We start from the raw sequence: 11,886 nt of genomic DNA on the forward strand, positions 1-11,886 counted from the left end.
TGTTGAAATTTGAGTTAAACGAGATTTTTGTTCACGAAATTTCATGTTTTTTTTTTACAAAATTGTTTATAACTTTTTATTGAATAATTTTTTTTTAATTCTGACCTCGGATTCGAAAAGTACATTAAATTTTACGGGAGAAATGATGTCTGAAAGTCGGATATGATAGTCGGCGCCACTTGATTGTCAGTTTTTTCTCAATCTTGTAATTGATAATTGTTTAATAAATAGTTTGAAGTTGATTTATAACGCTACTTCGTGTACTCATATTCGTTTTTGCCCGTAATACACACGCACGCACTCGCGATTATACAGACGTCAAGATTTTATGCTGGTATATATTTTTCGAGATGTATCCTAACAGTTGTTGTAAATTTACACTTACTTCTTACTTCTTATTAGTCTGAATAAAAGTTGAGAGGATCACCGATGGGTTTAAATTTAATCGACGATAACACAGCCAGCCATGAGGCGATGCACGAGAACATGCGTTCGAAACTTGAAAGTTAGTGGAAGGAGAAAAAATGACACGCAGTGCAACGCGCGCGCGGTGGTACCGAGCGGTACTGGCATCTTACGAAGAGTACGAGAACTGCGCGGTACGGCTAGAAGCCGCAGCTAGTAAAGCTGTATTACCCCGTCGATACGAAAAAATACATCTAGACGTCATTATGTTTTTGCTCCGCCTCTCTAAATTAGATCTCGTTACTGTATCTCTCAACGCGATAAACATGGCCAAGCCAATGCGCCATGACTGCGATGGCGCAGCACCTCGCCTAATGATTGATAAATTAAAATATGGCTGTATAAGATTTTCGCTGGAATATTTTTCAATATGTAATATAACGCCTATTGTATTATAAAATTATAGGGGAAAAAATTGATTCGAACGAGTTTGCAAGTATGACTGGAATTTTTTCTCGAAACAGTTAGGACTAAGCCAACAAACGCCGTTATGAATTGTACGTATTGTATACAGTTGATCATCTCAACGCTTTCTTTATAAACAATTAGAAACAGCAACAAGCAATGTTTAACAACATCTGATTCGAACGACGAACCTCTACTTTTTTCATAGCGATGAGCTGTTTTTTCAAATCTAAAACTAAAGTAATGCTTGTTTTATTGAAACTCCTGCGATTTGCGGTGATGATAGTGACTTTCAAAAGCCAATATTCCAGCCTCGATTACCTTACTAAAATCGTTGCTCTATATGATTTTAATATAGCTTTAAAATTGATCAAAGAACACGCCTGATTTTTTTCAGAATTTTTGAGCGATTTTTGGATTTCTGGATAACACCATTTTTTCAAAAATCCAAAAATCGCTCCAAAAATTCTGCGAAAATTCAGGCGCGTTCTTTGGTCAACTCTAAACACTTTTTGTTTTATAACTTATTCTAGTAAAATGAATGGTTATCGAGTTAAAAATTGACGAAATCATTTTATGACGTACAGGTCTTCGCGAGCCGAATTGATGATCGCCATTTTGAAGTTCATAATTATAACTGTTTTACAATGAAGTATACAAGCCATTGACCAAATTTATATGCGTGAGACGCACGAGTAAACCTTTTTTCCGTGTTGAAATTTGAGTTAAACGAGATTTTTTTCTCGAAATTTCATGTTTTTTTTTACAAAATTGTTTATAACTTTTTATTTAATAATTTTTTTTAAATTCTGACACCGGATTCGAAAAGTACATTAAATTTTGCGTAAGAAATGATGTCTGAAAAGTTTTTCAAACAATTTATAGTCGGTGTAATTCATCGCTATAAATGTTGTCCAAAAATGGTCATTTCAGGCGTTAAAGGGTTAACGTACATTGCGTTTCAGCTCAAGTGCCCCAGCGCGATGGCCGCATGGCACTTTTAGTCGAAATTGCTTAATTTCTATCTCGCTGGAAAACCCCCTAAACGCACTTAAAAACAATATGTAGCACATGCTTTCGAATGGAAATTTCCTCAGCTTTCCGTAGGTTCAATTTTCACAGGAAAATTTCAAAAATAAATTTTCAAAATTAAATATCTCAAAAAGCATATTTTTAAGTTTTTTTGAAATGATCTCAATCGAAAGCTGAGGAAATTTCCCATCAAAATACACGTTTTTCAGCGAGTACATTTCATTATTACGAGCGAGCGTCAGCGAGCGAGGAACGCCGCTAGTTTCATTATTACTAGCTGAAATACAGCGATGAACAGCAGACGCAGCACCGCACGTCCAACCGCCAGCCTACGCGCGTTACCCGCCACGTGCATGTGCCATGTATTACTTGATCGCTATAAGTTCCAAAAAGAGTTCGAGACGTATGACAGTTGTCAAGAAGAAAAAACTCATTTTACTCGCGATTTCTTAACTTTGACTTTGGTTGTATCATCTTTCGGTGGCTGCTTTTTATTTGTGAAAGTGCTTTTTATACATCGTGCGTAGATGCTAAAGATATTTTTTTAAGAATAAAATTGATGTTGCCGGTAGGAATAAAAGCATGATACTGCAATGTGTCTGGGATGGGTTTACGATTCTCAATTCTAGACTTCAATTCGTAACAAGTTTGCTCCTTGTCTACTTTTTTACTGATGAATATTTCAGTTTCTTTGCAATATGTTTTTGCCCATGTATACGAAGAGTCAACAGAAGTAATATGATTTTTGTTTGTTAGCTGTAAACTAGCTCGTCTTGTGCCACGCTTAATATTAGCACCGATGCCGTCACATGCCCCTTTGCCATGAGCACATAGGCTGGCGGCTAGCGGCTGGCCGCGCAGTGCTGCGTCTGCTGTTCGTCGCTGTATTTCAGCTAGTAATAATGAAATGTACTCGCTAGAAAACATGTATTTTGATGAGAAATTTCCTCAGCTTTCGATTGAGATCATTTTAAAAAAACTTAAAAATATGCTTTTTGAGATATTTAATTTTGAAAATTTATTTTTGAAATTTCCCTGTGAAAATTGAACTTACGGAAAGCTGAGGAAATTTCCATTCGAAAGCATGTGCTACGTATTTTTTTAAGTGCGTTTAGGGGGTTTTCCAGCGAGATAGAAATTAAACTAAAAGTGCGGTGCGGCCGCCACGATGGGGCAGTTGGGCTGAAACGCCTCATACATAACACGCTCTCCAGTCACACTTATAATATATTGCATATTCTCACAAGAGAGGCGGCAGCCCGAAGCCCACGATGCAGCTTAGCGTGCTGAACATCAACACCTTGGAAAGCGTCAGCGAGTTCTCGGCTCTGCGCGCGATCCTCGCCCGGTCCTCGGCGCGGGCCGGCTGATAGCGTCGCCAGTCTCGCAGCAGCTCGTCCAGCAGTCCTCGCAGTCGGCCCGTATTCAGCAGCAGCAGAAATCCCTTGGAGATGCAGAGGGCGTTGTTGAGCGCGTGGCCGACGCACTGCAAGGCCAAGTCGGGCTCGCGCGACCAGCGCGCCGCCACGAAGTTGATCTGGCCCAGCAGCGCCAGCGTCTCCGTGAAGATGACGTAGAACATGGGCAGCTTGTCGACGAGGCTCGGGGCCGCCGCCGCTGCTGCGGTCGTCGTTGGAACGGCGCCGCGAAGTCTGCAGCCCATCAGCGCGACGATTCGAAAATTGATCGACAGGCAGTTGCGCATCTTATCGTAAAAAGTCGCCATCGTCGTCGTCGTTGCGATGCGTGCAATGACGACACGACGAATGCACCAAGCCTATATCATTGAAAACTGTACCTGTATGAATAATTAACTATCTAAAGCTTGGTATAGGCGGCATCATTATAGAGCGCAGCAGCGATTATTCATGTAAAGTACACAGGAGACGTAATACAAATATGGGTGGATGAATAGCTTACTCGAGAAATTATTCATGCTAATTATATCCCCTGATACTGTAATGAGGCTCGTGAAAAATAACATCTTGAAAAATGAATCTATTGTGTAGGCTTCCATCATACATTTATTATAAACAAACATATCGCTGGATCGTCTCTTACTCGTACAGTTGCCAATTCAATTCTATATTTTCTTCTCGTGAGCTCTAATCTAGTTTCAAATTATATCAACTTTCGCAACTGTAATTCGACGTCTGGATTTCACCGCTACATATTTTTAAAAACAAAATTGTAATGCGATTTTTGACGAAGATGAAGTTATAACAATTAACTTCTTGACTGTTTCATTTCACCTCTGAACTCGCATCATCTTTGATTCAATAATGAACATCACGACTTGGATAATTCTGAAATTTAAAATAGATGTCATAATATTTTTCATAATTAATTTATAAAGTGCAAAAATGCTGATTACTTCTTGTTGATTTTACGTAGAAGGGTGTACCACTTTTTGATTTAATGTTGCTAGAAATAGTGAAATTGGTCTATTTGACGTGCAGAAGATATCCCAGTTAATTTGTACCAAGTTTTTTGGTCATTTTTAATGCAATCTCGTGTAAAAAAAGATCTTTTTAAGTACGTCTCAATTATGAGCCTCAGAGAGATGTTTATATAGATGTTTTTGATATTAACGTCATCAACGAGAAAAAAATCTCTTGACGAGATATTTTTCAGAGTAGTACAACCTTAGAAGCAAATTCTAAATTATGATTTTGTAGCAGTTACTGTCTGTTCAATAATTGTTAGCAAGCATATTTGAGGACAGCAATTACAAACATAAAAATGAAAAAACTCAAGAGTAAAATGTTGAAATGCTTGAAAAAGTCAAAAGAAGGAGTACCTACGTCACGCGGGGTTCCCAGGCGGTCACCCATCCAAGTACTAACCGCGCTCAACCCAGTTTATATTCGGTGATCGGACGAGAACCGTAGCTTTCAGAGTGAAATGGACGTAGACATTGTCTAAGGTATGGACAACAGAGATTTCAAAGCAACTTTTTTTACGATTTAGGAAGATATTTTGTCATAATACTTCGTAGTATGTAATAATTAAGAATGAGTTTTAAAAGATTTCAGAGCAAAAATTAAATAGAATCAAATTTCATAATATAATTTCTATGTGAGATTTCATTTTGAATAAATTTTATCAATTATGAAGATGTGATTAATTATTCACGATGCAAATCTACTTTAAAGAAGAAAGTACAAAAATGGCAAATAATAACTTGAAAAATTAACAAGAAAAAACCAATGACAATGCATTGAGTTTTCTCCTGAAAATGTGATCCTGAAAATGTGCTTCGCCTCGGATGATAAATTACACGTGCGTTGAGACTTTGCAATTTTTCACTCCTTAGGTGCAAAATATACTAATTATACACCATTATTGAGCTATACAAAATTTAAGCAATATTTTTCAAGTACCTACATTATATCAGTATGCCAGTAGACATTTCTTGTCTTAGAACATTCTTAAACATTCTAAGGACACGTCGAAAATTCAACAGAATCAATGGTCGATAAAAAAGCTATGTAAAAATGTATATCTCCATTGCCACGCCGAAATCACATTGATATCATGATTTTCATCGACGAACTCCTCGATCCTAAAAAATTGAAAAGTATACGCGAAAAAGTCAATTGGGAGGTCGAAGAAGAGAGATGTAGATTTCTCGATCAGTTCGTAATTTTCATCATATTTTGGAAGCAGGGCTCACTTCCGAATCTTGGAGACATTTTGCGTCGCGAAGAAATTGATTGGCATCTAGAGGGGGGCCGCAAAGATGTGTATTAAATCTAGACCATTATGAGGGAAAATAAATTATTGATTCGCACCAGTTACAAAAAAAAGTCCGAAGTCAATGAAGACGGCAAGCCATTGCCGCGTCGTACCACACCAGTGCATCATGCTGCTAGAGATGCATATAAGACTTGGGATATTATTCCTAGTCTTTTTTAGATGTACAGTAATTTTAATGTGAATTACACCGACGAATTTAGATTAATCCATTTTCAAGTGGCCTGCAGGTTTGGGTGCCAAGACGCCGTCGAGCCAGGATATCAATTTTGACAATTTTGACTATTTAAAGCTTAAGCTATAGCTTTTTTAAATAATAAAATATACTGTGTATACATTTCGAATCAATCAAACTTTTGGTTTTTGAAATGAAATTTTTTTTCCCTTTTTACAAAGCTAAAATATAATACCTCAACTTAGAAAAGCAATGCTTATGCTTAATTACGACTGGAAATAGATTCATTGCATTAAAACTCTCAATTTTCAAAATTTGTCCCATTACAACGAATTTTTCAAATATTTTTCCATACACCGGGTGAGTTATTATTCTTTTCAGTAATGTAGCAATGTTAGTACAAATTGACGATTAATCTCGTTCAATTTGAAGACCACTAAAACTTTCGCTCACTCTGTGTTTACATCTTGCAAAAGACCACACGATCTGCTCTACGAAACGGATATAGAATCAAATTTTAGAAAATTTCTTGAACATTATCGTTGATTTGGTCATTCAATTTAGAACCCACAACATGAATAAGGAGGAAGCAGCTCAGCGAAATGAGGAGGAAGTAGCTGAGCCACCTGAGGAGATACCAACTCAGCCACGTGAGGAGGAAGCAGCTCAGCGAAATGAGGAGGAAGTAGCTGAGCCACCTGAGGAGATACAAACGCAGCCCCATGAGGAGGTACCAGTTCAGTCAGGTGAGGAGGAAGTAGCTAAGCTACGTGAGGAGGTACCAGTTCAGCCACGTGAGGAGGAAGCAGCTCAGCGAAATGAGGAGGAAGTAACTGAGCCACCTGAGGAGATACAAACGCAGCCCCATGAGGAGGTACCAGTTCAGTCAGGTGAGGAGGAAGTAGCTAAGCTACGTGAGGAGGTACCAGTTCAGCCACGTGAGGAGGAAGCAGCTCAGCGAAATGAGGAGGAAGTAACTGAGCCACCTGAGGAGATACGAACCCAGCCCCATGAGGAGGTACCAGTTCAGTCAGGTGAGGAGGAAGTAGCTAAGCTACGTGAGGAGGTACCAGTTCAGCCACGTGAGGAGGAAGCAGCTCAGCGAAATGAGGAGGAAGTAACTGAGCCACCTGAGGAGATACGAACTCAGCCCCATGAGGAGGTACCAGTTCAGTCAGATGAGGAGGAAGTAGCTAAGCCACGAGAGAGGGTACCAGTTCAGTTACGTAAGAAGGTACCAGCTAAGCCACGTAAGAAGGTAATAGCTAAGCCACGTAATAAGGTAATAGCTAAGCCACGTAAGAAGGTACCAGCTAAGTCAAATGCGGGGATCCAAGTTTGCAGCAGAGATCAAGGCCTATTTAATCGCGGAAAAATGGTAATTATTAAAAAAAAAACGAATAAACAATTTAATAATTGCAATGATATCACTGACAGAACCCCTACTTCAAGCTTAACAAAAACGGCAAACTTGAATACAGCCCTACCGAAAATTATATTAACGAGTGGACACCAGATAAAAGTCTTCGGAATAAAAAAAAAGATGCGTGGAGAAAAAAATTAAACTTTGGACAAGGTACAAAGCACGATTCTTCTAACAATGCCCCTCAAGAGACTACAGAAAGTGTCGAGCAAGAGCCTGACGTTATACCCGAGCCTGACGCTATACCCGAGCTTGAAGTACAGTCCGAACAGCCTGACGTTATATGCGTGTCTGATGCTATACCCGAGCCTGAAATACAGTCCGAAGAGCCTGACGTTATACCCGAGCCTGACGCTGTACCCGAGCCTGAAGTACAGTCCGAACAGCCTGACGTTATATGCGTGTCTGATGCTATACCCGAGCCTGAAATACAGTCCGAAGAGCCTGACGTTATACCCGTGTCTGATGCTATACCCGAGCCTGACGCTGTACCCGAGCCCGACGCTATACCCGAGCCTGAAGTACAGTCCGAAAAGCCTGACATTGAGAACGTGAAGAGAATAGAATTTCTTGAATATTTTGAACTTAAACCAAGAAGACTACAATGAAAGATGACTACCGAATGATCAAAAACAGAGCTTAATTTTATTTGTAAATCAACAAAATAAATCAGTCAAATTGTACATTGTAAAATCGAAAAACAACGGTTCCATGATATGACTGAGATATGTAATTAAATTTCAAACGGCGATAGTACATAATTTTTATGTAGTTCATGTAAAATCGTTCGTAAACAAGTTTCTCAGACATTCGCTCTGAATTATTTATTGTTATTGTACATTGAAAAAATGAATATTAAAATACAGACATTAAAAAAATATATTCTAGAAATTTTGTAAGTATAAATACAATTAATTATATTAGTCATGACACTTTTTTATAAATGTATATATCCTTGTATGAGCTTTATTGTAGGTTAAATTAGGGTCTTTTTTCTTACTGGAGTCCTTGAAATGATCTTTAATAAAATCTATAAAGTGTAGACACAGGTAAAAATTTTTTGTGCTTTTCAAATATACAATAATAAAATGTCGGCAACCGCGTGAAAAATCAACTTTGGTTTGCTGCAGCTTTGAAATTATATTCAAAGTATAGATTTCAAAATCACTGTTATTTGCTCGTCAAAAAATACGTTGAAAATAAGGTTTTTGATCTTTCTGCCAAGAAAATTCACATTTTTTCAGTAAGCTGAGTTAATTTTGAGACAATGCGCATACAATTATTTACATATTTAAAGCAAATCACGTGAATATGCAGTAATTTGTATCAATCTAGAGAGCACATACAGACACACAGTCGTGTATACACCACATATATGAATCTATTCATTGCAGACATACAGTCATGTATAGGCTGCATTGCACAGTAAGAGGAAGACAATAAATTTTATAGGCGTGATATTTTTGAATTTATGTAATCTCATTATGTAAAAGCAACTCTCAATGCATTAAAAAAAATTTTTATGCATTTTTTATAGAAATAAATTCATATGAACTAATTTGAATTAACCATAACAAGACTTTAACATGTATCACTTCTTAAGAATTATTTTATTTTTCTGTTTATTGATGTTTTGAATTTAAATCGAGAGATTTGAAAAAACAAAGAATCACTTGTCTATTTAACGTTTGATGCACAAGTATTATTTACAGCACATCAGCTACAAAAAAACCCACCGAATTAAAATTCAATACGAACAAGGAAAAGAGTCGTCTTCCAAAATATATTTAATCTGGATAACATTCGACAAGAAAAAATTTTTTTGAGATGCAAAAGCGGCAATATAATTTAAAAAAATTTAGCCTGACCTACAGGAAGAATGACACATTAAAATTTACCCACAATATACATGAATATTTAAACAATTTAGCAAAGTATTTAAAAGCAACAACTGCCGAACAGAATACTTCAGTTGCTTGAGAGGTATTGATAGGAGAAGTATCAGTTTTTATTTTCACATTGATATTTGAATCATTCTTTGAAAAAGTTCATTGCTTTGCTGCCAAGTTACAAAGTTATTATCAAAGTAGTGTAAATTGTCAATAATATGAAGGCTTTCGTTATTGCTTTGGTATTGACGGCGGTATGTTCTTCAACGGTCGCTAAGGAGCTTCCGCTTGGTCCTGATGGATGCCGAAATGAGTACGATTGTCCTGAAGGCAAGCATTGTGTCATCAACTTTGGTCGAGGTAAATCTTCAATTTATTGCCCGGTTTCAAGTCCATTCAACAATCACTAACTAAGTATAATATTAATTATTTTAGAATCTCATACTCCACTTGCTCTTTCATATTGCAAAGAGCCGATTCAAATTGGTAAACCGTGTCAATTGAAGAGCGAGCGAAGCAGTGGTAAAGTTGTATTCCCTACTGATCCTGCAACTACACGAACATATTGGGATATCTGGATAACTGCTCCCCCTTGTGCAGAAGGCTTGCAATGCAAAATGTATAAAAATATGCCTTTTTGTCTACCAGCGTAAATAAAATGTATTCGAGAAGTCAAATATAAATGTTATTTTATACGCATGAATTGATTACTGATTTATTTTAAAATATTGAAAATTGTTACTAAATTTTTTTCTACTATACCAAAAATGTTTAAGTTCATTTCGTTAGTAAAAATATAAAGAAAAAGGAAAAAAGGACAAATGAATGGACTACTGTCGAACCGTAAGTTTTTCTGAAAAATTTTGAAAAATTTTGAGGATACTTCTTTAACAATTCTGAAACATTTTTGTTCTATAAACTTTTTTTCTAAACATCAAATAAATGTTTATTCTTTTTTTACCTTGGAAAACTAATAAGTTCAGAAGAAAAGTTTATAGAACAAAAATGTAGTGTAATTGATCAAAAAGTATCTTCCACTTTTTTCATAATTTTTCATCATGATATAGTGATATAAAAATTTTAAATTCGACAAAATTACAATTAAACTTTTATCAAGAGCCAAAGATATCCACTCTTCCACCAGCGCCATCATGTAGGCCTGCTATGGTCCGGAATAATTGACACGTCCGGGAACTCGATGCGCGGATGCGGTTCAAATTCCTATACATCAATTTGTGTCCAAAATCATTGAAACGTGAAAGGAACCTATTAAAATCATCTCTGCTTCGTCGCGTAAGTACATCTGTTACTCTTACACGCTCATGTGCATCCACGTTTTAGATCGTCGACTTTCATTTTTAATAGTTTAGACCATGTGCTTTGATCGTAGCACATGTAATATAGGCAGTACGCGTGTAGACACTAGACCACAAGCATCGAAGCAAGGTGTGATCTATTACGGAAAGTGATTGAAAGTGGAAAAATTTAATATTACAAAAATTACAAACTTAGATATGCTCTATTACGGAAAGTGATTAAAAGTGAAAAAATTTAATATTACAAAAATTACAAACGATTGCGCTAAGGAGTGCGCGTGCGTGTGTGACAATGGGCAACTCAATAAACTGTATGAATTGTTGTAAAACTACGCCAAGAGTCTCGGAAGAGCGAAAGGAACTTCTTTATCAATTTTTCACTTTATCCCGAAGTTTAAAACTGTGTCGAGGAGCACGCATTTCTCCGCAGAAGAAAGAGTCGGAGCTACGCACACTCGTCGCGAGACTCGACTGCTTGATCAGACATTGGCTCGGTCCACCGCCGGAAGTTGGAGTATTTTTCGATCAACCCGGCGAAGTCGACTGGCTGCTCGCGGAGGCCACGAAGAAGCTCGAGCCTCGTCGAGCGAGGCGAGTCGTCAACTTCGTGGCGCACAGCGGCTACCGAGACGAGCCCCAAGTAGACGATAATGGCAAGCCGCTGCTGCGGCGCACCACTGCGGTGCATCTCGCTGCCAGATGCGCCAATTGCTGCGTCATACTGGTGCCCAGTCTATTTCGAATTTACACGAGATTCGACGCGAATTACATAGACGAATCGGGCCTGACGCACTTTCATGCGGCCTGCCTGTCCGGCTGCTCGAGGGAAATGGAGATATTTCTGCAGCTCGGCAGGGTTGATCCGAATCTCGTTTGGCGAGAGACGGGAGAAACCCCGCTGCACTTGATATGCGCGAGACGGCTGGCCAACGACGACTACTCGCTGGAGATGTTCTTCTGGACCAACGAAGAAATGGATCAGACGATAAGCGTCGACGCTCGGGACAATTTTGGCGATACGCCGCTGCACGTGGCTCTGAAGCACGACAACTTGGAGGCGGCTAAATTGCTGCTGAGAAAAGGCGCCAATCCGAATCTGGCCAACGATGCGGGGACGACTGCATTGCACGTAATCTGCGCGAAAAACGACGACCACGCCGACTCGCTGAGACCGTTCCTCGAGGTCTGCGACGAGCTCGAAAAAAGGGTCGACGTCGACGCCCGGGACAACGAGGGCAACGCATCGTTGCACTTGGCTCTGTGGAAAAACAAGTGGGAGGAGGCCGAATTACTATTGAGAAGACGAGCCAACCCGAATTTAACCGACGCGAGAGGATTCACTGCCCTGCACATTATTTCCCAGAGAGGCCCGTTGCGCGACGACGATACGGCGAAGCAGTTCTTCGAGATAAACGAAGAATTGGG

At 38.6% G+C, this 11,886-nt stretch overlaps 1 protein-coding gene and 1 pseudogene across 2 annotated transcripts; one reads left to right on the forward strand and one right to left on the reverse strand.

Annotated features, from left to right (window-relative positions):
- Positions 1–4,699: 4,699 nt before the first annotated feature.
- Positions 4,700–4,818, reverse strand: LOC111693612 (annotated as a pseudogene).
- A 1,428-nt stretch (positions 4,819–6,246) lies between these two features.
- LOC106653615 (fibrous sheath CABYR-binding protein-like) lies at positions 6,247–8,119 on the forward strand. Of its 2 annotated transcripts, none has more exons than XM_023458696.1 (2): positions 6,247–7,211; positions 7,286–8,119. In XM_023458696.1, exons 1-2 carry the CDS (start codon positions 6,408–6,410, stop codon positions 7,862–7,864), a joined length of 1,383 nt encoding a protein of 460 aa, XP_023314464.1. In that variant the 5' UTR covers positions 6,247–6,407; the 3' UTR covers positions 7,865–8,119. The 2 variants fall into 2 exon arrangements, with proteins under 2 accessions (XP_023314464.1, XP_023314463.1); XM_023458695.1 differs by having other exon boundaries at positions 6,248–7,211; positions 7,271–8,119.
- The last annotated feature ends 3,767 nt before the right edge of the window (positions 8,120–11,886 follow it).

This window comes from Trichogramma pretiosum, unplaced genomic scaffold (assembly GCF_000599845.2).
Source record: "Trichogramma pretiosum strain Unisexual culture from Peru unplaced genomic scaffold, Tpre_2.0 scaffold75, whole genome shotgun sequence".
NCBI lineage: Eukaryota > Metazoa > Arthropoda > Insecta > Hymenoptera > Trichogrammatidae > Trichogramma > Trichogramma pretiosum.

What these genes read in the sequence shown, in the direction of transcription:
- LOC106653615 (XM_023458695.1), top strand. Translation starts at nt 6,408, where the DNA reads ATGAATAAGGAGGAAGCAGCTCAGCGAAATGAGGAGGAAGTAGCTGAG. An exon ending in TATTTAATCGCGGAAAAATG is followed by an intron (nt 7,212 to 7,270) that starts GTAATTATTAAA and finishes TATCACTGACAG; the next exon opens with AACCCCTACTTCAAGCTTAA.